General features: G+C 42.5%; 1 protein-coding gene across 14 annotated transcripts in view; it reads left to right on the top strand.

Moving 5' to 3' along the window:
- Positions 1-25,337, top strand: part of ABI2 (abl interactor 2) — a 61,336-nt gene that overhangs the window by 5,736 nt on the left and 30,263 nt on the right. For 7 of the 14 annotated variants that reach the window (XM_063429819.1, XM_063429818.1, XM_063429816.1 and 4 more), the window contains exons 2-4: positions 20,429-20,596; positions 23,427-23,603; positions 24,842-24,859. In XM_063429819.1, coding sequence (XP_063285889.1) covers positions 20,429-20,596; positions 23,427-23,603; positions 24,842-24,859 — 363 coding nt within the window. The remainder of the gene's footprint in view (positions 1-20,428; positions 20,597-23,426; positions 23,604-24,841; positions 24,860-25,337) is intronic. The other 7 variants (XM_063429821.1, XM_063429820.1, XM_063429829.1 and 4 more) reach the window with 1 other exon arrangement.

Below are 25,337 nucleotides of genomic sequence, written 5' to 3'. Positions count from 1 at the left end.
GTGTCAAAGGCCGCTGAGAGGTCAAGAAGAATTAGTATGGAGTAGTGGCCTTTGGATTTAGCTGCGATTAGGTCGTTAGTAACTTTGATAAGGGCAGTCTCTGTAGAGTGGAGAGGGCGGAAGCCAGATTGAAGGGGGTCAAGGAGAGAGTTGGAATTGAGGAAATGAGACACACGGGTAAAGACAAGTCTTTCCAGAAGCTTTGAGGAAAAAGGGAGCAGAGATATGGGACGGTAGTTAGAGGGGGTGGATGGGTCGAGGGATGTTTTTTTTAGTATAGGTACTACAGTGGCATGTTTAAGGTCAGCAGGGACGATGCCAGAAGAGAGCGAGCAGTTGAAGATGTGTGTTAGAGAAGGCACGAGACAAGTGGAGAGAGATCTAATAAGGTGAGATGGGACAGGATCGAGCTGGCAAGTGGTGGGGCGAGAGGAGCAAAGAAGAGCAGCCACCTCTTGGTCAGTAGCTGGGGAGAATGTCTGAAGGGTAGGAAAGGCATGATCTATGTGTGATTGAGAAACAGAAAGGCAAGGAGGGGAGAATTCTTTCCTTAGCTGTTCAATCTTGTCAGTGAAGTAACATGCAAAGTTATCAGCAGTAAGGTTAGTTTTGGGGGTGGCCACAGCAGGGCGAAGAAGAGAATTAAAGGTGTGAAAGAGACGCCTGGGGTTGCGGGAACATGAACTAATGAGAGCGGAAAAATAGGACTGTTTGGCAAGGGCAAGGGCTGCACTGTATGAACACAATATGAATCTATAATGGAGAAAGTCTGCCTGGGTGCGGGACTTCCTCCAGGAGCGTTCAGCACAACGGGAGCATCTTTGCAGGTAGCGCGTTGATTTAGTATGCCATGGTTGGGGGCGGGTCCTCCTCGAGGTGCTTCCAGAGATGATACCTCTGCTCTGAAGATTCAGCAGGACTTGGTTGCTTGGGAGTGCTGGGTGTTAATGCTGTTTTAAGGGGCCCAGTCTGAAATATAAGGTCTTTTGGCCTATAATTTGCAATTCTCTTTTTGGATTCTTTATAATTCTCAGTCTAGTGTATAGCCCTGAAGGTTTGAATGTTGTAATTATCTAAAATCCTTGTTTTTTTTGCAAGCATGCCTTTTATCTCTGAGTACAGTAGTCTATTTTTCTGCTTCTCACTAAACCAAATCGAATTGCTGCTTTTCGTTAATACTGTAAGGGCTGGTTCACAACAGACTCACTGCCACAATTGTTTTTGTGTTGCTCTATGTAGCTCCTTTGAGTTAATGTGACCGCTTCCTTGCTCCTACATGTTTCTTTGTAAGAATTGAACCAGGAAATGTATGGATACCATTATTATGTGTTGACTTTTATTTGTAGGTTTAAAATATTCCTGAACTACAAGGAATGGAAAGGCATTTTTTTTTGAAGATAGGAAAAGAAAATGAAAATCCTACAATATTAAATATTAAAGGGGCTTTCCATGCTGAATTTCACCACAATTGTTGATTCGTCATGGAGATAAATGTGTAAAAATCTACACCTAAGTGTAGTGGTTATGTTGCTAAGAGAGGGCTCTGGTTGCTTCCCCCATTAATTTATTTTTTTCACAAACCTCTTGTGAATAGACAAAAAAGCGTGGGCTATTTCCTGCACTCACAGTCTACCCCACTCTTCAGCAGACTTAATAATGCGTAATTTACACTTCCATATTATGAGTACCAAACCTGTCAATCTGGACAGCAGTGATAGGCTGAGAGTGCTGGGCACATCTAGACATGAATCCCGCCCACTATTGTAGACTTAATAATGGTTACCAGAGAAACAGGATAGCAGTAGAATGCAGAGTATGGACACCCATGATTACATTACAGAATACACAATCACCATGCCATTATCTGCAGGTTACAAAGGCTTTCTGTCACAGATTCGTCCGTCGCTCTAGTTTGTCAAAAACAAGTATAAGTTTTATGATAGGTGTGTGTGTGTATGCATGTATGTATGTGTATGTGCATGTATATGTGTGTGTGTGTATATATATATATATATATATATATATATATATATATATATATATATATACCGTATTTATTCGAGTATAACGCGCAAAATTTTGTACCGATTTTTAATCTAAAATTAGGGGTGCGCGTTATACTCGAATAAATATTAGCCCAGCAGAAGAGGGAGGGAGTGGGTGCTTCGATAATACCTCCCAGGACCGCCGGGCTCATTACAAGCCCGGCGGTCCTGGGGTGGCGGGCAGCAAGCGTTTACTCACCTCCCTGCAGCTCCTCCAGCTCCCCAGTGTGAATCTCGCGAGACCCGCAGCCAGCTCTGACGGCCGCGGGTTTCGCGAGATTTACACTGGGGAGCTGGAGGAGCTGCAGGGAGGTGAGTAAACGCTTGCTGCCCGGCGGTCCTGGTAAGTATTATCGGAGCTCCCCCTCCATCTTCTGCTGGGCTAATATTTATTCGAGTATAACGAGCAACCCTAATTTTAGATTAAAAATCGGTACAAAATTTTATACCGATTTTTAATCGAAAATTAGGGGTGCGCGTTATACACGTGTGCGCGTTATACTCGAATAAATACGATATATATATATATATATATATATATATATATATATATATATATATATATATATATATATATATATATATATATATAATCCAAATGTATGGCTGCACTCACGGTTTAAAAGTCCAAAGTTTATTTTATTTGTGCATGGATAAATCACATCAAGCTTACACTGCCACAATAGCTAGGGTAAGCAGTTTTCTAACACAGAAATACCTTTGTTAGGCATTAGAGGGTACTGCACATTTTTATATATAGTAATGTTGCTTATCTAGAAGTTCTTCTATGCTTTTCAACAAAAAAAAGGAGAGATACAAGTATAGAAATAGCAAAATAACATACATTTAGCACTTTAGATTAGGGCATTGCTATTGCAGATTATGCATTTATATCAGTATATTGTAATGTCGCTTTAGATCTTTAAGATGAGCGAGCTTATACATGGTAAACCACGCTAAACTTGACTATGTATAACTAAGTGAGAGGCATGCTAAGTGAGAGGCATACATTTTATACTCCGTAACTGCTGATCTAAGTGGTATTTAGTAGGCTACATGCATTAAGTTAGGAAGTGAAACAAAAAGTGAGCATTACACATAATACAGTATAAGCTGCTGTGCAAAGTCATGTTAGGGGTGCGTATCAGGCAAAACCCGATCCACGGTATCTGTATGAGAGAGTCCCAGCGTGCGAGTGTGTGGAGTCTATAAGCCCATCTTCCGACCTGCCTGCCGCTCGCTGTGTGGGGCTGGTGCCTCGATGGTGTGGTCGTTTCAGCCGATGCCCCGCTTGAGCAGGAGTGTTGTATCCGGAGAGGGTGGCTGACTGGGAGCTTTGGTCGTCAGCGTGTGAGGCATGTCAGTCTCCTGGGCAGGAGGTCTCAGGGGCACTGTGGGCATGCGGTAGGTGGTTAGATTGCAAAGGGGTAGCCCCTGGTGGGGGGTCGGATGACTCACCGCTAGACTTGGTCTGCGATATCGAGGTTTCCGTCGGGTCAACCGTTTCTTTCTTCCCGCCATTTTAGCTTTGCTGTTGCCCCGCACGGGAGCAGCGAGTCTCTGCTCGGCCCCTTCTTGAATTGCTGCTGGTGGGGTCTCCACTTCTGTGCCTCCTCTCTGGTATATTTTAGCCCAAAAGGTGGAGAACAGGAGCTCCAGCCTTTCTTCCAGGGGGGGCAGCGGGGCGCATTTAAGAGGGTTAATTGTGGTGACCACCATGATTGTTGGTGCTGTGTCGGCTTTGTGGGGCAGTCACCGCTGTGGTTTTGCCGCTGTGTTTCAGGCTTTAGTTGCCGGGATGACCCTCACCGGCAGGGGGGGGAGGGAGTTTACCAGGGAGACCTCCAGGTGAGTGGCTGCTGTCGGTGTAGGGATCGGCCGCCTCCCTCGCTTTGTCAGAGTAGGCCTCTGGTAGGCCTCAGGTCTATCCCCGGTTAGGAGCCTCCGATTTCAGTCAGGTTGCTTGGCGCTTAGCTCTGCAGTCGTAGGGCTCCCTTCTCCAGGTCGCCTAACGGTCGATTAGCTGGGTTTTTACCACGGTTTTGACTGATTCAGAGCGTTTTTGCACGGAGCTCATCCCATGTGCAACCGCTCAGCATGGCCGCTTAGCTCCGCCCCCCCTAAAAGTCCAAAGTTTAATGAAAAAACGATTTAAAACATCAGAAGATCAACGTTTCAGTCATGTAAGACTTTCATCAGGATCATGATGAAAGTCTTACATGACTGAAACGTTGATCTTCTGATGTTTTAAATCATTTTTTCATTAAACTTTGGACTTTTAAACCGTGAGTGCAGCCATACATTTGGATTTTTTGGATATTGAAGCTGTTTGTGGTTGGCACCCGGCCATTAAGGGACATTGGAGCGTGAGTGCAGGAACTATTCGTGTTTTTTGTTTATATATATATATGTATATATGTGTATGTATGTATGTATGTATGTATGTATGTATCTAAAAATAGCCATATCATACATGATCCAGTGCACGCACTATTTTTGGTAGACAATGCCAATGTACCCCATTCTTGGCAGGTCCCATCCTAGCAACCTATGCGTGGATGATGTATGAATTGGCTACTACAGCACCCTCCTAATGTATGCATGTTCTGGTGAGTGCAATCCTCTTAATTTTGTATATGTATGAGTGTGTATATACGCATGTCATATTTACACAAATTCTTCAATGCATAAATCATTAGGGAATGACGGAATGGTGAAGGAACATCACACCCACTCCAAAAAACAAGCATTTTATTGAATCATAAATATTGTGTGATAAAGATTGTATGTAATCGATGAGCAGAATTCTGGGAAGATTGTTACTACATATACTCTCTTGCTTTTGTTTTGTTTGGTCCACATGACTGGATTGGGGTCACTTTGCTTTCAGTTTTGTTATCTATTTATCCTCACTTTGTTACTTTACACTTCACTTGTTACTAAATTCTGCTTGCCATCATTTGGGGCTTTGTATCTCCCAATAAATCTCGTTATCTTCACCATTATTGCTGCAGTAGCCCACTAGAATTTCTGCACTGAATACAGATATTAACTTTTCAGTTTTTATGTTTTAAACCACATTAATAAACCCATAATTAAAGGAACACTATAGGGTTGGGAATACAAATGTATGTTCCTGGCCTGATAGTGTTAAAACATTATTTAGGCCAGTGGTTCCCAAACCTTTTAGGTTCAAGGCGCCCTTAACATTTCAATATATTTCCAAGGCATCCCAAGTTAAAACAATTTCCTAGGTTGTATATATGTACACGCAGCAGCATTTACTGGGCCCCTGTTCGTCAGAAATGCTTGCCGGTCAAGCGCAGATCCAGAACCTAATCTTGCCAAGCTTGCCAATAGTGCTGTAGTGCCCTCCCAGAGTAAGTAGTCAAACTGTTTAAGAACAGTTTGACAACTTACCTGGGATCTGACAGGAGGGGCTGTACTAAGGAATAGGTGCAGTAGTGTGTCTGAGGGGTGGAGTGTGTGCGTGTGAGTGGTGCATTGTGTTTGTGAAGGATGCAGTATGTGTGTGTGTGTGTGGGCAGGTTGTATGGGCAGATAATTGTGTGTATGGGGGGGAGTTATTGCGGGTCTGTGGGGGTAGGAGGGCAGATAAATATATACTTTTTATTTTTTAATTAAAAAAAATAAATTATTATTTTAATATTTCCCCCCCCCCGCTTACCTTTTCCAGAGTTCACTCTCGCGATAATCTGAGCCTGGGGCGCCGCAGCAACCCCTGACTTAGGCCCTTGCTCCCCTTAAATAAATATTTTTTTCACCTTTATTTTTCAGGACTGCGCAAGTCCGCCGGCGCTGGCTCTGCTCCACCCCGCCTTCTTGGCTGAGCTCATTAAAATTGACAATCTCAGTTAATCCAATGCTTGCCTATGATGATCTCAGCCAAGGAGGTGGGGGGGGGGGGGGGGGGAATGCTAAACGCCACCCTAACCAATCAGCAAATCAGCATCTCCTCATAGAGATGCATTGAATCAGTGCATCTCTATAGGGAAAGTTCAGTGTCTTCATGCAGAGAGTGGAGATGATGAACTTCTGTCTTGCGTGTTGTGCAGCACTGACTAAGGAAGCACCTCTAGTTGCTGTCTGAGTGAATGCAACTGGAGATGTCCCTAGGCAGCAATGTAAATACTGCCGTTTCTCTAAAAAGGCAATGTTTACAGCAAAAAGCCTCCTGGGTCAGAATATAGACACCAGAACAACTACATTTATCTGTAGTTGTTCTGGTACTATAGTGTCCTTGTAAGTTCACGTTTGACTTCTCAGTCATGTGACACAAATTTTGCATTATTGCTTTCTGCACAATGCCTAGGGTTATGAATGTGTGACCGGTCATGATGTTCAGCGCAAATTATTGCTAGCAGAGCGTGACACTGAACTCTTTTCTACTACCACCATAGGTCTATAAGCTTTATTTATTGGGTTATTAAAACATGCATTGCCAGAAACTCAAGGGAATTTTCAAATGTTAGGCCAAAATAGCCAAACGTTAAATACAGCTTAGGTTCTTAATAGTGAGCAATTCTCTGCCACCTGCAAAATAATTACTATCTATGCTGAAAGCCTTTGGTATCTTCAGAAAGATATTTGACTTGGCTAGTTTGCATGTTTTGACCTTTTGTGATAGGGCATCTGTACTCCAGTAATCATTTGACATGTCTTTATTGTACTGGATTAGTTAATTTTCTAATGAGGAACCACACAGCATTTGATAATTGATTAATCATTTGACCAAATAATCACACTAGAGATATTTGTGCCGTTTACAGAGCTTTTATTACATATCTAGTTCACAGCGTTGTTCATTATCATTAACTGCTGTTTTATTTTTCCTGCTGCTTTTTAAAGTGGAAAGGCAATTCCTTATGAAATATTGTTGCAGTCTGTGGATTTGTAATTAGAGGGGTGCCTTGGAAGTCAAGTTAATCATCATAAAATCAGACTTAAAATTACAATGTTAAAGCAAATGCTGAACTCTCATTTAAGGGTTTGATCATTCAGACAAATTTTTAATTGGAATGTTACCATTTTCTCACTGTAACTGTTCGTAAAAGAACAGCTTATGCTTAAAAATTCTGTCTTTGCATAGATGCTATAGAATTTGCCATTTTTGCTTTAAAGGTAAAAAAAAAAGTGTTCCTTTCAGGCTTTTACATCTGTGTGTAATGTTTTAAGACCTGCTATGGTGTTTAGGTTGGGAATGTTAGAAAATCGCTAATGGTACTTGGATGGCTTTTTGGAGAGATTATTTTGTGTCGAATTGTAGTGGATCTACATACTTGATATTCTGTAATCTTGGTGTTACATTACTGCGTAGTCTTTCCTCAGATTCTGGGTTTTGTGGTTTCTATTGATATAAAAGCCAAATATAGAACTGTAAACGCTGATATGTCTGCTGTATATCTCCCCTACCCGCTTTAAAAAAATAAATAAAAAAGCCAAACATAGGTGATACATAATCTATGTACTGGCAATGGGTACATTATTACTGCAATTCACTTTTCCATAGTTATAAGAATTAGTGCTATATAAATCATTTTTAAACCATATTCTATGACTAAGAGCCACTGTTGTGCCGATCTTATCTTTTCCCAATCGTTTACTGTCTCTTCCTCTTTTAGAATCTGTTTTTCTTGTCTGTAGTTCTGATCTAGTCTTCTTTAAAACAAGATAAAGTAGAGGGACTTCTTCGTCTTATGTATTTTTCCTATGCCTGACTTTCCTTTACACAAGGAGGAGCTTAAGTCAGCTCCACTTCCTGTGTGAGAGAAAGTTTTCCCACAATACTCACCTTCCTCCATGTTCTCGTGTTGCTCCATTCATCATTCCCGAACTTCCAGTCATTTAGGCTAGGGCGCCAGCGAAATGATTGAATTCTGTCCAAAAAGAAAGTCGACAGTTGGAAACTGTGGTCTAAATGGCATCACCACAGCTACAGTTATAGTCAAAATTATTCAAACCCCATTGAAATTCGGCTTATTGTCAAGTTACAGACTTTCATCTGCTTACAGTCCGCAGACTAGATGCATAGCCAGACAGCAACTTCTGGCAGCGTTCTTGATGAATCTTAGCCCATTGCTTATGAGCAATTGTCTCCAGTTCAGTAATATTCTTGGGTTTGTGTGCTGAAACCACCTTCTTCAAATCCCACCAGAGATTTTCTATGGGGTTCAAGTTAGGTGACTGTGATGGCCACTGTAGAATTTTACAGGACTACTTCTGCAGCCAAGTCCAATGACACCCACGTTTTAGCTTCCTCACAGACAGATTCCTTGATACTTCACTGAATTAAGCTTTCCTTCTGCACACTGCAGGTTTCCAGTGCCAGAGGATGCAAAGCATCACCGAGCGACAACTCATAACTGTAGGCAGATTGTTCTTTTTAGTGTATGCTATATTCTTCTTCCTCTTGACATAGCGCTACTCCATTGGGAAGAAAAGTTACAGTTTTGTTTCATCGCTCCAAAGAACAGAATTCCCAAACTTCTGTGGCTTATTTATATGATTGATTTTGAGCATATTGGAGCTGACTTTTCTTGTGCTTTTGAGTCAGTAGGGGTATATATCTTGGAATTCTGGCATGGAAACCTTCTGCGTTTTAGTACACGCCTTACTGTGCTCACTGAAACCTCAGTGCCTGTTGCCCCCAAATCTTTCTGCATGCATTTTGCAGTCACTCGACTTCTCAGAAATCTAGTTGCAGCCATTAATAGCGTAATTTTTCTGCCCGATCCAGGTAGTGTAACCACTGTTTCTTCAACATGGAATTTTGGAATTATGCTTCCATAGGTGTCTCTAGGAACATTTAATCCATTCACTATCTTTTTGTATGCTGTTCCTTGTTTGTGAAGGGCGATGATCTCTTCTTTTAACTTTGTGGATCATTCGATTAACTTAGCCATATTTCCAACATGCAGTCAAACGTGACTCTCCTCAACGCCCTAGCCAGTTCAGGTAATTCAAGTGTTCCAGCTCAAGCACACCTGGTGCAACTAATGAAGTACTTGATTGGTTGCATGAGTTGAGCTTAAGGCAACACCTGTTTTGCATATCTGTGCTGTTGTGAGGGATTCTATTTAGGGAGTTATTATTGTTATTATCGCCATTTATATAGCGCCAACAGATTCCGTAAACTAATTCTGAGACTGGAGAAGTCATAAGTTGCATTTTCAGTTGAATTTGGGGAAACCACTTGAAGCATTCGTTGTTGAGCTATTTCAACTGCTTTTGTTTGATTTGGTCATTGCAAACAGCTGACAGTCTGTACATTTTGACAATAAACCTGATTTTTAATGGGGGGTTGAATAATTAATTTTGATTACAACAATAGCTTGAGTTTGGATGACCAGACTAGAGACCGTATTAGACCTTCATTGGTAGTTATAAGAATAATACCTGCAAAGTTGTAATTACCACCACTACTGTCCCAAATGTATTTGCTTAGGATTCAACCCAGTATTTTGTGGTAAGCAAAAGTAAGACTCTCAGTCTACAGGAATGGAAGGCTTTCTGGAGCACCCTAAGTTGTAATTAAAGGAACTCTATATTGTCAGGAATGCAAACAAGTAATCATAACACTATAGTGTTAAACGAACTGTTTAGGTGACTGGCCCCTTCTGTGGAGTTAAGATGTTAACTCGCCTTTTCCCCCTTCACCGCGCTAGCCCTGCCTACACGGCTGGGAGCCTCTATATCGATGATATTAGCCAATCAAATGCTTTACCATAGGAAAACATTGGGAGGCTATTGCACATGCGCAGGAAAATGCTTTGCTGCGCCAATCAGCATCTCCTTATAGAGATGCATTGTATTAATGCAACTCTTTAGGGAACGTTCAGCGATCTCCATGCAGAGAATGGAGACTCTGAATGCCAGTGCTAGTGCAGCACTGGCCTAGAAAGAACCTCAAGTAGCCATCTATATGACTTTTTATTTACAGTGCTCAGCCTGCAGGAACAGACTGTATGCATCATAACTACTACATTAAGCAATAGTGGTTATGGTGACTACAATGTCCCTTTAAATGCCCATGAGATACCACAAGATTATTAAATTAAAATACAACACTCGGGTTTCACTGCCTGCATGTTGGATAATGGCTATCTGATAAGGAGTTCTAGCTGTCAGAGGATTTTTTTTTGTGTTGAAATGAGACTGTCTGTGTCCAAAACTCTGTTACGAAGAATTTAACTCACAATTATGTTTGCTTATGAACTTACATAGAAAAGAATACATTTGTAAACTCTGAGTTCATTCAGCTTAAACTGTGGCTACATCTTGGGCTGAAAGTTTGAAATCTAGCATACTTAGTCAGCTAGTCACAGCTTCTCAAGGTATTAGACCATGGGTTGTCAACCTGGTCCCTACCGCGGTATGGCCATATGGATTTCGGCGGCTAAATCCTCTTTTTGAGAGGATTTCTCCTTTTTAGAGTGGGTGGGTGCGAGCGGCCAAGATTTCAGTGACCGGCAGGAGGGAAGCGCTCCTTCCTGCCAGGCCACCTTCTGGACCCCCCCGGCGCGGCAGAGTTCTAATCCGAGGCGGCGAGGGAGCTCTAACCTCTCCGCTCTGCTCCCTCGCGCGATGTTTGATGCCGCGGGAGCCGGAATATGACCTCATATTCCGGCTCCTGGCATCAGTAGACAGCTCGCGAGGGAGCAGAGCAGAGAGGTTAGAGCTCCCTTGTCGCCTCAGATTAGAACTCTGCCTCCCGCCGAAGTGAAGCCCCACTGGACCCCACGGACAGATCCACACCAGCTCTCCAGGTAGGGAGGCTGGTTGGACATTTAATATTAATAATTTGTGTGTCTGTAAGTATATATGTGAGTGTGTGTACGTGTTTCTCTGTGAGTGTGTGTGTGTGTTTGTCTGTGAGCAGAGTACTTGTAGAATAGAAGAAAGAAGGAGCAGAGTACTTGTAAAAAGGAGAAAGAAGGTAAAGGAAAAGGAGAGAATTGCTGTTGGCTAATAATAGTAAGTGGGCTATCTAGCTTAGCCTTCCTACTGGGCATTGCTATAAGGAAGGTTAAAAAATAGAAAAAAGGGGAAAAAAAAGGTGGGGAGGGGAATTGAGGTGGGGGAGGAGGGGAGCTGATGCACAGATGAGAAATCATATTATGAGCAAACGGAGAAATCGTCTGAATATCACCGAAAGAGGAAACATTTGTTTGTTCCTTACGAAAATTGAACCAGATATCAAATATTTAGTCTCGCAGCATCAACCTCAAGGGTCTTATTAATCACTAGTAAAGGTAATTTCAATTTACTTTGTTTTCTCATTAAACTTCATAGAGTTAAAAACATATACTTGCATAAAGTAGAAATAAAAAGATAAATGTACGTACGTTTATTTTTTTTAAAACTCCCTCCTTTCTAAAAAAAATATTCTGCACTTGCGCGAAAACTGATGGGCGGTAAGGAAATTCTTCCATCAAGACAGATGCATTAGTGGGCGGTAGGTAGAAAAAGGTTGACTACCACTGTATTAGGCTATTGCTTGGACTTCCAAGCCTCAGCGTTTACCAGTAAGTCAGTTCAGACTCTTCTAGGCAGGGTGAAAAATGACTAGTACTTCTCAAACACCTGTAGTTAAGGTGCTGCAGATACCCCGTGTTGAGCAACTACCTACAAAAAGGTGTAACCCATGTATCTATACTATTTTGTATTTTTTCCTCCTTGGATGTGTGAGATAGGGAAGGCAAAAAAAAACAATCACATAGCATTTTTTGTACATTCAATCATTGCAGCTTTGTTTGTAATGCTGTGGTAACAAATAGTTTTGTGATGGTACCAACAACAGCTGTTAAATAATCTGATAATGAAAAGGTCTATTGTACAGGGCTTTCAATGAGCAAGGCAAAAAAAAAGAAAAGCCTTTTTTGTTCCTCTTGTAACAGAACTTTCAGCAGCTGAACACTGCTTTAAAAATACCTGGCTGGAATTTTCTTTCACAATGTAAATCGAGAGCCCCTAAGGCTGTTAGATTCTGTCCTAGGACATAGATGATATGAGTGGTATTAGCGGTGCATAGTGTGTGTGTGTGTGTGCGCGTGCATGCGTGTCATCTGTTTTCCAGGTTTAGTTTATTTTTATTTTTTTAAGAAAAGATAATTTTTGCCTCATCTTGGTGAGATAATTTTTGCCTCAGCCTCAGTAGCATTTACTTGTTTAAGGAAAAACAGAACTGTCACTTGTAAATGGATAGGTTGAGTTCTTCAATGTAGATCATAGAACAAATCTATAATTCAATTTTTGTTTTCTTTGTGTTTGGTGCAGGGAAGGAACATATTTATTATACGCTTTGTTGCCCATAATGGAGACAGTTTGTTTTATTATAGAACAGTGCACACACAAGAAAAATAGTATTAAAGGGAAACTGTAGGCACCCAGACCACGTCAGCTAAGTATTCCTGGCATTAAGTATCCCTTTAATATGGGGATTAAGTTGCACCATATGGCCATATTGTATAGATCGGTGATTTGAAGTAGCCATGTAAAATCTAAAATTTTTCCTGTGTGTGCGCTGTTACCTAATTTGTATTTAGAGAAATATGAATCACATAACTTTAAAATTCCTCTTATTCCATGTGTCTGAATTCAACAAAAGTATACCGACTTTCTTACTCCTGTGCACCATATAAGTTGTACATAGGAACAGGAACAGTTATGTTGAGTATAGGATTCCCCTTATTTATTTTAAAGTTTTGTTTTTGTTCCTCTTTATTTAGAGAAGGCATACATAAATGCATTTGAATGAAACATTTCAAAATACTACCAAATGTTTCAACGAGTGATGTCGCGAACATAAAATTTTCGGTTTGCGAACCGCGAACGCGAACTTCCGCAAATGTTCGCGAACCGCCATAGACTTCAATGAGCAGGCGAATTTTAAAACCCACAGGGACTCTTTCTGGCCACAATAGTGATGGAAAAGTTGTTTCAAGGGGACTAACACCTGGACTGTGGCATGCCGCAGGGGGATCCATGGCAAAACTCCCATGGAAAATTACATAGTTGATGCAGAGTCTGGTTTTAATCCATAAAGGGCATAAATCACCTAACATTCCTAAATTGTTTGGAATAACGTGCTTTAAAATATCAGGTATGATGTTGTATCGATCAGGTAGTGTAAGGGTTACGCCCGCTTCACAGTGACAGACCAAACTCCTTGTTTAACGCACCGCAAACAGTCCATTTGCACAACCACAAACTCCCCATTTGCACAAGGTTGGATACCAAGCTAGCCATGTCACGTTCCTTGTCCTCACTGATGTAATTGAAGGTCTCTTCTTCCACCCAGCCACGTACAACACCAAGGGTCCCCGAAAGGTGACAAGAAGCCCCCTGGGACGCCTTTTGTGTTTGGTCTTCCACCTCCTCAAAGCCACCTTCCTCCTCTGACTCCTCTTCTTCAGACGCCTCTCTCTGCGTTATTATAAGGTGTGTTAAGTAGTACTATTCCTATAAGTTTAATCCCTGTTACGTTCCCTATCAGGGGATGTGTATATAAGGCATCGATTTTAGGAAGCGGGAGATGGAAAAAGATGCTTGGTCGGTCCTCCTACTTCAAATTTGGGGCACTGCGCGTGCAATCTAATGTGCCATCAGATAGGAGTGGTGTGTTAAGTAGTCCCCCTCATCAGGCCTTTTTTAGTCGAATGTGTCGCCCACTGTTAGTCCCTTTGGGATCCATCCCTCATTCATCTTAATAAAGGTGAGGTAATCTAGATTTTTTTGACCTAGGCGACTTCTCTTCTCAGTGACAATACCTCCTGCTGCACTGAAGGTCCTTTCTGACAGGACACTTGAAGCGGGGCAGGCCAGAAGTTCTATCGCAAATTGGGATAGCTCAGGCCGCAGGTCAAGCCTGCACACCCAGTAGTCAAGAGGTTCATCGCTCCTCAGAGTGTCGATATCTGCAGTTAAGGGGAGGTAGTCTGCTACCTGTCGGTCGAGTCGTTCTCTGAGGGTGGACCCCAAAGGGCTGTGGCGATGCGTAGGACTTAAAAAGCTCTGCATGTCCTCCATCAACAACACGTCTGTAAAGCGTCCTGTCCTTGCCGGCGTGGTCGTGGGAGGAGGAGGATTACTTTCACCTCTTCCCCTGTTAGATTCCCGTTGTGCTGTGACCTCACCCTTATACGCTGTGTAAAGCATACTTTTTAATAAATTTTGGAACTGCTGCATCCTTTCCGACTTGTTGTAATTCGGTAACATTTCCGCCACCTTCTGCTTATACCGGGGGTCTAGTAGCGTGGACACCCAGTACAGGTCGTTCTCCTTCAGCCTTTTTCTGCAGAGCCACGCATTCCATGCTTGGCAACCGTCAGCAGGTTTACCCAATGCGCAGTGTAGGTGATGTACCTGCCCTGACCATGCTTTGCAGACCAGGTATCAGTGGTCAGATGGACCCTTGCCCCAACACTGTGTGCCAGACATGCCATTACTTCCTTTTGCACAATCGAGTACAGGTTGGGGATTGACTTTTGTGCAAAGAAATTTCGGGCGGGTACCTTCCACTGCGGTGTCCCAATAGCTACACATTTTTTGAACGCCTCAGACTCCACCAGCTTGTATGGTAAAAGCTGGCGGGCTAAGAGTTCAGTCAAGCCAGCTGTCAGACGCTCAAACATGTCCTTGACAGACACCTGACTGTGGGCAGATGAGCAGGAACTTCTCAAGGCGAGAGACGGAGTAGCGGATGGTTGAGAGGGGGCAAGGAGGACAGCAGTGGTTAACGTGGCTGAAGATGCTGGACCAGGAGGAGGATGGCTGCTTTGAGTTTGTGTGCTGCTTGTACTCATGTGTTGATCCCATAGGCGTTTGTGATGTGCGATCATGTGCCTTCGCAAAGCAGTTGTACCTAGGTGGGTGTTGGACTTCCCACGACTCAGTTTTTTGGCAAAGGTTGCAAATGGCATCGCTGTTGTCAGAGGCAGACACACAATAAAAATGCCACACTGCTGAGCTCTGCAATGACGGCATTCTGGTGGTGGCAACAGCATGCATTGATTGGCGTGCTGTCTGGCTGATCCCGGGTGCCGATGCATGCTTTCTGACTGTGCCACTAGCTCCTTGCGACGACCTCCCCCTGCTTCCAACTCGTTTCCTCCTCCTCCTCCTCCTCCTCTCTGTCTCCCAATCTGAACTTCCCCCTGTTCTTCTTCTCTTCTAGCGGGCACCCACGTGACATCCACGGACGCATCGTCATCATCAACCGCTTCACTTGTATCTGACAAAGGAAGCAGCAGTGGGCACAACATCATCATCATCATCATCACACCGTACGTGTGTAATGCTGCCTGACTGAGACATATCCCTGTTATCTACATTCTCTGGCAATAATGGTTGCACTTCACTCATTTCTTCCAACTGATGTGTAAATAACTCCTCTGACATACCAAGTGAAGCGGCTGTGGTGCTAGTGTTGGTGGTGGCGGCAGGCGGGCGAATGGTAACTTGAGAGGTGCCCGAAGCTAAGCTGGAGGAGGATGGTGCGTCGAGGTTCCGAGCGGAAGCTGTAGAAGATTGGGTGTCCTGTGTTAGCCAGTCAACTACGTCCTCAGAACTTTTCAAGTTCAGGGTACGTGGCCTCTGAACACTGGGCCTTATTCTAGGGCCAAAGGGAATCACAGAACCACGACCACGACGGCCCCTGCGGGGTGGCCTGCCTCTGCCTGTCATTTTTTTTCCGATTAGTGGTACTATGCGTGCAAGCTACTGTGACAACAGATATGAGTGGCACTGGTGTGACACTGTGCCCTGTCAGGCCCTGAAACGCTCACTCGTGAAGGAAACTGACTGCTATTATATTACAGACCAAAAAGGTTTTTTTTTGGTTAAATGCAAGCTATTGGGACACCAGTGAGTGAGTGGTGGCACTGGGCAGGCCCTGAAACGCACACTAGTGAAGGAAATTGACTGCTATTATACTACATTAAAAAAAGTTTTTTTTGTTTAAATGCAAGCTATTGTGACACCAGTGAGTTAGTGGTGGACTGGGCAAGTGGGCACAGTATATGCTGTGAGCCTGACACACGCTGGCAGACAACTAACTGCTATTCAATCTATTACAGTCAAAATTGTATTTTTTTTTTAAATGTACACTACTGTTACACCTGTATTTTTTTTTTAAAATGTACACTACTGTTACACCAGATATGAGTTGCACTGGTGTGACACTGTGCCCTGGCAGGCCCTGAAACGCACACTCGTGAAGGAAACTGACTGCTATTATATTACAGTCCAAAAAGTTTTTTTTTGTTTAAATGCAAGCTATTGTGACACCAGTGAGTGAGTGGTGGACTGGGCAAGTGGGCACAGTATATGCTGTGAGCCTGACACACAGGCTGGCTGGCAGGCAGGCAACTGCAATTACATTACACAGAAAGAAAAAACAAAAAGCAGACTGATGTTCTAGCCCTAAAATGGCTTTTTGGGGGTGCTGTCCTTACAGCAGAGATCAGATGAGTCCTTCAGGACTGTAGTGGACACTGAATACACTAGCTTAGCTATCAATTTCCCTATCAAATCATCAGCAGCTACACTGTCCCTACTCTCACTAAGAATGCAGCTTCACAATGAATGTAAAATGGATGCTGTCCAGGAGGTGGGAGGGTCTGGGAGGGAGGGTCTGCTGCTGAATGGCTGGAATGTGTCTGCTGACTGTGAGGTACAGGCCAGGGTCAAAGTTTACTCGATGATGAATAGGGGCGGACCGAACAGCGCATGTGTTCGCCATCCGTGGCGAACGCGAGCAAGCGATGTTCGCCAGGAACTATTCGCTGGCGAACAGTTCGGGGACATCACTAGTTTTAACACGTTACAAATGGGTCAAAAAGCTTGAGTTGGAAAAGGGAAAAAACAAACACATAAAATGTTATCCAGGAGGGAAAGAGGCACTGTGCTAAAATACAGAAAGATTATACGTCAATATATTTTCCAAATAATCCAACAGGACCATTTAATTGTATATCTAGTGATGGGAGGTAATTTATCTCTAAGCATGGTCTCTGTTATTTTGTGTAATACTTTTTGGAGATGTGGGGAGGTTGATCTGTATTCCAAACATTTGCAATATCAAAGCTTTTCTCGTGAGTTTTTAATTTTTTTAAACCTTTTTTAAATGGTGCTCATTAGATCACGATCATTAGAGCAGGGCTTGACAAATTTGTTTGGAATATAGGAGCCAGCTAAAAAAGTTAGGAGCCAGTCATTTGATAAAATGCAATTCTTAAAGGGACACTATAGTCACCAGAACCACTATAGCTTGATGTAGTTGTTCTGGTGTCTATAGCCAGTCACCGCAGGCCTTTCAATATAAACACTGTCTTTTTCTGTGAAAAGGCAGTGTTTACATTGCTGCTTAGTAACACCTCTAGTGACAGTCACTCAGACCTGCATGCACAAAATCCTCCCAATGCTGTCCTTAGCGGAAACATTGGCTTAGCTGAGATCATAAAGACTGATAATCTCAGCCATGGAGGTGGTACCAGCCATGGTAAAACTGGCACGGTGTAGGAAAATGGTTAAAATGGTGAGGAAAAACACCTTCCTCATGCGATCGGAAGGGGAAGGTACCTAAACGCATGCGCACACTCTGACAGGCTCACACTCACTCACTCACTCACTCTGACAGGCTCACAGTCACATTTTTGTTTTAATGGAAACCCACTCAGCCTCCCTACCTTTAGGAGAGCTGAGTGGGTCTTTCCCCAGAGACCAGTGGGGCCGCTCACTTCCTGCAGCTCCTCTCTGCTCCTTGCGCGCTCTCAGTAGTGATGTTGGGGCCGGAGTGACATCATTTTCCCGCTCCCGGCATCATTAGACAGCCCGAGGGAGCAGAGAGGAGCTGCAGTAAGAGTACTGCTCCCTCGTGCAATGCGTCCATGCTGCCCAGACCGCCCCCAATATTCCCCGTGACCCACACTAACTAGAGAGCTAGCAAATCCCAGGAGCCAGGATGAAATTTCTTGTCGCTATGGTGACCTGCTGCCTGTGATTTGTCAAGCTCTGCATTAAAGAAAAAGCACATTCTGATTTTGTAGTGATGGTCATATTTCATTTTAAGAACTTGGGAATCTTCCATCGGAATCTAAATATATAATTATATTGTGTGGAATCCTATATTTTTCAAAAAATGAAATCTGATTGGTGTGCCTGAATAACTTTGTGGTCACCTGTTGGCTTTGTCATCTATATTGTGTGCTACTTTTAGAGACTAAAGCTTGAATTTTTACTTCTGTGATTGTTACATTGTATAATTAGAGTTTAGTATAAAACCCTATGCACAGCTGGTATGCATGAAGTTGGCAAATGTGTGTAGCATTAAAACTATATTTTTTTCCCCCTATTTTTTCCCCCTAGTTTGAAGGGTTAAAATGGCAGTGTTATTAAGGTGTCATCAGCCAGCCTGGAGCTCTAACTAATGTCCGTTGTGTGTAAATTTCATTGCACAGATAGTCAGTCATTGGCTGAAAGTGGTCCGCTGACGCTCTCAGCCAATAAATGATCACCGCTCTGCAGAAGCCGTATTCACGTCACTAGACTGTTGAGCAAATCTTTGCTTCTTTTTGGGGAACCAGGTTAGGGTACTCTTGGCATTATAACCTCTTTAACAACTACAGCTAGCTTTAGCATGGACATACTGTAGAGTACATAACATGTTGTTCAACTCTTCCCATTGGCATTCTATTGGTTGCAAATACGCAAGCGTGGCTAACGTTAACTCGTGTTAAGGGCCTCAACTGAGCACTTTGAGACTCTGTGCAGACTATGTTTACAGCAAGCTTGTCAAACTCAAAGTCTAGCACGGGCCAAATAAACAAGGTTTAAGTTTATGTGGGCCACAAAAAAAAAACTTTAATTTTCATAGAAACTTAGTTTATTGTAGTTTATTTTGAAAAGTTAAGTGTGTATATATATATATATATATATATATATATAGGAAAAAATTCTTGCACTCCAACAAAACGAATAAATTGGTACCTGGTGCTCTGGCAGCAAAAGTAATACATCCAAGTAAATACCGGCACTCCAGGAATTTTCAATAATACAAGTTATATATATATATAAAGCACCCCCCTCTACTAAATCCCAGCACTCCTCTCTAGCCAACAAGCAGTCTCCACACATTTTGTCGCTGCCAGTTTGCGACTCTGGCCTCTGGTATACCCCAAATGGCGCCGTCCGCACCCTGTGCCAAAGCGGACGCTCCTGCTACTTCTTGAAACACTGTAAAGGTGGAGCACGCCGACGTCACGTGCCTCCGTGCACCTCCAGGTCATCCACTGTCCAGCCTCTGAGAGAGAGAGAGAGAGACACACACACACACACTGTGAGTGTATGTCTGTGAAATTAACCTTGTTACACACACTCACTCACTCACTGACACAGACAGACACACATTTACACATTCTTGCACACACTCACATCATTGTATTTATCCCTGGGGTCCAGTGGGGATCTGGAGCTCTCCTTCCTGCTGCTCACTGCTCCCTCACACGCGCAATTTAGTAATGCTGGGTGCCGAAATATGATGTCAATACGGCACCCGGCATCACTACAGATGGCGCGAGTGGAGGAGCAGGAAGACTGAGCTCTTCCTGCGACCTCTCCGCCAGTTCGGGTAAATTTTGTAGAAAAAAGCAGATGCCGACTCTGCTTTAACATTAAGCATGTACTTGCAGCTCGCAAAGATGTCCATTGTGGACCGCAAGTTTGACATGCTTGATGTACAGAATATATCTGTGTGCACAGGGTTTCGTACTGAGAAGCTGTACATACAGGGTCCTTGCACAGTGACAACATCAAGACACTGAAGTGTTTGTAGTGCTTGGAGTAAAGAAACACTCCACACACCTAAAGCCCTTCAGCTTGCTGAAGTGCTTTATGTTTAAAACGTGTGTACTCTTGGATAGAAATTAACCTTGTTACACCTGCTGGCTGTCTCTCACACAACTGACCCTCTTACTAGTTGGTTAGCTCAATGGAGCTAAAGTCAAGAGGCAGCAATTGCCCAGATCACCTGCCTCGCAAAGACTTATCATTGAGTTCCACTGGGGAAGGCTGTGGTTGGACAGCCACATAAAGTCTGGGCTTAGGAAGAATAGGAGGGCTTGCAAAGGAAGCAGACAAGAGAAATACCGCCCTTTCAAGCTATTTTTGGATATACCGCTATTGAAAAAATGCATAATTAAATGCTCATTTAGAGTGTCTACTAAACAGTGATTTTTAATTTATTGTAAATTTGGGCAATGGAGCATCCCTTTAAACATTTTGGTCTGATGCCCAAGAGGGTTTGTCTTTAGTGAAGTCCTAAATTTTACACACACCAACTATTTTCCAATTCTCTTTTTTTCCAGTCTGCAGATAAGCAGAGAGCCCTTGAAGAAACCAAAGCCTACACAACACAGTCCTTAGCCAGTGTGGCATACCTGATCAACACTTTAGCCAACAATGTCCTTCAGATGCTGGATATTCAGGCTTCACAGCTACGCAGAATGGAGTCCTCGATCAATCATATATCACAGGTGAGAAGGGTTGAGCATCTTTGCTCAGTTTTACTTTAAAGGACCACTCTAGGCACCCAGACCACTTCAGCTTAATGAAGTGGTCTGGGTGCCAGGTCCAGCTAGGGTTAACTAATTTTTTTATAAACATAGCAGTTTCAGAGAAACTGCTATGTTTATCAATTAGTTAAGCCTTCCCCTATTTCCTCTAGTGGCTGTCTCACTGACAGCCGCTAGAGGCGCTTGCGTGATTCTCACTGTGAAAATCACAGTGAGAGCACGCAAGCGTCCATAGGAAAGCATTATGAATGCTTTCCTATGCGACCGGCTGAATGCGCGCGCAGCTCTTGCTGCGCGTGCGCATTCAGCCGACGGGGAGGAACGGAGGCGGAGAGGAGGAGGAGAGCTCCCCGCCCAGCGCTGGAAAAAGGTAAGTTTTACCCCTTTTCCCCTTTCCAGAGCAGGGCGGGAGGGGGTCCCTGAGGGTGGGGGCACCCTCAGGGCACTCTAGTGCCAGGAAAACGAGTATGCTTTCCTGGCACTAGAGTGGTCCTTTAAGAAAAAAAAGCATGTTGCAAAGAGTTTGCTCAGTCCATTGACTAATTTTATAAATAAACTGCAAATAATAAAACTATATTATTTCCTTCCCGTTGTCCTTGAGTGCCTTTTATCATTGCTGTCTTTAACGCAGGGCAAAAGGGGCAGCTACCCCAGGCTCAGTTATTCCTGGGGGGCTCCTTGAGCCCGCAAATGCCACCGGACAACGTTGTGGCCCGCGCGGAACTTCTGGTGCGGGGCTACTCGGCACGCGCTTAAGGTGCCAATTGGGTGGCCCATGCTCTTAGGGCCACCCAATGGCAATGGGTGTTCAGGGACCGGTAAGCGCTGCGGCCCTTTAACAGCGTGATCAGGCCCCTGTTTGTCTATTTGTGTATTTATCTGTTTATATGTGTGTCTGTGTATTCATCTAATTGTTTGTTTGTGTATCTGTTTATCTGCATGTGTGTCGGGGTGTGCCTCTGTGTGTCAGTGTTCGATTCTGTATGACCTTCATTCAGTGTACATGTCTGTCCGTGCATGTATCTGTGTTGTATGTGTCTGTGTAACTGCATGTTTGTCAGTGAGTATATCTGTATGTGTGCCAGTGAGTGTATCTGTGTATTTGCATGTGTGTCAGTGTATTCACGCCCCCACACAAAGACGGTCACCCCCTTCACACTGCTACACTCACATTAACTCCCCAAATCCTGTCATACTCATAAATGCCACACTCTCACCTCCGATAGCTCTGCCACACTTACCTTATCACATTAATTCCCCTAATCCTGTCTCACTCCCCTTCGCTTGCTCTGTCACACTCACCCGATCACATTAACTCCTCGAATTTTGTCATACTCCCCCTCCCCCAACTATGCCACACTCACCCTGTCACACAAACCTCCCCTCCTCATGTCATGCTCACCTCCCCTCACCCTGTTACACTCCCTCCTCTAACGATGCCACACAGATTTAACCCCGATAATCGTATCACACTTGCCTCCTCCAAGCCTGTCACACTCTCATTTACCCCTCTGGCCCTGTCACAATCACCTTGCTACAATTACCTCTTTACCCACCCTGTCACCCACTGAAAAAAGCCATCATACACACACACACACACACACACACACACACACACACAGTCATGAAACATGATGGGAGGGCAGGGTCCAGGGGCCCAAGCAAATGCTTGCCAATGGTCTAATGAATATTTAAGGTGGCCCTGTGATTTATTATTTGGAGACAAAACATCTACTGTTCAACTGTAGATTTCTTGTACTACTAGACACAAAAGTCATGTTACTTTAGTACATGCCTGTGACGTTGTGCCTCACACTGTTTCTACAACTCCTTCTCCCATTTTTCTACACAATAGTAATTATCAGACCTTATCTTTACATAATTTGAAAAAAACAAGGGGTTCATTGCACTCAACCTAACATGCTTAAATGGGGTGCTGCTGGGGGGTGGGGGGAGAAATCAGTGCACTCCCTATCTACTAAACTACTAAATCTACTTTGGTGCTGCCAGATTTTGTAAGTTTTATTAAAAACACATAATCTAGGCAAAAAACTATGTGGATTTAGTTACATTATTTGATCATACATTGCATAAGCCTGCCACAACGTCAATGTTTCTTTACATTGACTATATGCAGGAACTGATAATTGTACAAGTTTATCATCTTGCTGAACTTGCACTTGTTTATATACTGACTTGCTTTATATCTCTAATTAGGAAGAAAACAAAAATGTATGTGCTTTTAAAATAAAAAAAATATATATATATATATACACACACACACACACACGTAGTATGGCTGCACTCATGACCGTGAGTGCAGCCATACTACTTGTATCTATGATGTTTTGGCCCTGGTGGTGCACCCGGTTTTTGCAATAATTGGCAGCTTGTGTGCAAGGTACAGTATGTGTGTATATATATATATATATATATATATATATATATATATATATATATTTATATATTTATATTGCTAGAGTAAGCCCTGATAAAAATAAAGCAATGAATAAAACGTGGCTTTTTAAGTTTCTGTGCGTGTGGAGCTGAAATGATTGTATGCATCTTTTGACCTGCATGTTAACCTGCATTAGACCATTTGTTTGTTAGCAACTGCAGTTTTCAAAACCTTTCAATAAATCAATATTTTCTTCCTTAAAAAAATCATAGATATTTCTAAGCATTTAAAATGTATACTTTGTGTGTAGTATAGATAAAATCTTGTTTTTTTCCCTCCTCCTTTTGTTTTATGAATGCCCACTGTTTATCTTGAAAATGTTGTGATTTGTAGACTGTGGACATCCACAAAGAAAAAGTTGCTAGAAGAGAAATTGGAATTTTGACAACTAACAAGAACACATCCAGAACACACAAAATAATTGCGCCAGCAAATTTAGAACGTCCAGTGCGTTACATTCGAAAACCAATTGACTATACAATTCTTGATGACACTGGGCATGGAGTGAAGGTAAGTGGTAGTCCAGAATGTGATTATTTGTATTTTCATTTTTTATTTTTTTTGTGATGAACATATTACATTTGTTACATAACTGTTTTCCAGCTAGTTAGTGGTAGCTGCTTAAAGCGGTATTGCTGTATTCATAATGGTAGAGGTTTTTATGAAAAAAAATATATATAAACTCTTTGGTGCAGTTAAAAAAAAGGCTAGATTGTGAGATTTTTACAAGATGTTGCATAGGAGTTTGTGCTTGCTGTACTCATTAGCTGTCCATTACAACAAAATGCAACCAATGCCTATACAAGAACATTTCTCGAAGATCCCTTGATCTAATTAGTACTATTTTTTTATGTGGAAGAATGCTAATGCTGCAGCAATTGGCAGAAGAGCTACATCACTATTCCCAACCCTAAGTGGAATATTTTCAAATCCAAATAGAACGATTGTGATCTTCAGACTACAAAACTCTTTGGAACTCCTAGCAGCTGTTTAGGTCATTATAATAGGTTCATTGTAGATTGGTTTGCGGATCTGAAATTGAGAGTTCCTAGGTAGATGCCTGAGTGTGTATAAGTGCTTCGTCAGAACATCACGGTGTGACAATGTTATCTGCTCCAGGATGTGCAGGGAAGGGAAGTACAGTATAGTTTTTACTTACCTCGGCTGCACTGCTAACCCCATTAAATGATTCAGTAATGTTTTATGTGGTAGGTAATTGAGGAACTGTGACTTCTGTTTTATATCTCTACATGGCCTTTATGAATGTATTTATTATAGGGACACTGTTTTAATTAACTATTTGCATGATGATCAGTCTTCCTTTGCTGAGCATTATTACTTACTTGCATGGGAATTAGTATTTCTCAATCTTAGGGAGGGGGGCATTGGCAAAGTTAACAGTCACAAGTAACCGTTAACTTATGGAAACTTTGAAATGTTTGAACTTTCAGAGACATGGTTTATCACTGAGGAGTTATCTTATGTGTTTCATCAGGTGTAACATATCATCTCGAATCTCTCTACCAATTCAAATTTAATTCAATTAACTACTGATAAATATTCCCAGTGCAGTTTGATTGAGGTCCATCAGTTTGTGTTAATAGAGTATGGTTTGGACCATGACTTAGCTTTGTACATGATATGCTTACAGCAAAATGTCTTATTGTTCTCTTATAATTTCTTGACAGTAACTAATCTTTCAATGTACTTTCTCTAACCTTTTTCTTTTATTTCATTTATGCATTAAGTGGTTGCTTAGATTCAAGGTAAGACTTCCAAGGGCTATGTTTTCTTCTATTTCTGTGAGAATGTTACACAAGGCATGTCACGGATAGATATGTATGCAAAAATGGGTCACTGTCCCCACTCTGTCTCTTCATAAAGGATAATGCACTTTCAACAGCTAGTCATACTGCAATGTTTTTCTCTAATTAAATAGTCTTTCTTTAACAGGATGTGATAATCACAAGGTATGGTTTAATCTAACCATGTGTAAACACACACACACACACACACACAATTCTTATCTTGTAATACCTTTTTTTTTTTATTGGACTAACAGAATTTTGTAATGTTCGGGTCAACCTCCTTTTCCCACTCCCCCCAATCTCTCTATCCTGATGAAAGCTCCGTGTTGGAGCTGAAACGCTGATATTTTATATGAAATAAATAAAAGCTAAATTTAACTACTTCAAAGTCCCAGGAGTGCGATTGTTTCTACACCTATATCTACTTTTGATTCAA

The sequence above is a fragment of the Pelobates fuscus genome, chromosome 8 (assembly GCF_036172605.1).
Source record: "Pelobates fuscus isolate aPelFus1 chromosome 8, aPelFus1.pri, whole genome shotgun sequence".
In the NCBI taxonomy this organism is placed as follows: Eukaryota; Metazoa; Chordata; class Amphibia; order Anura; family Pelobatidae; genus Pelobates; species Pelobates fuscus.
Note: the sequence above shows the minus strand (reverse complement) of the source record. Positions and strands in the feature narration are given on the sequence as shown.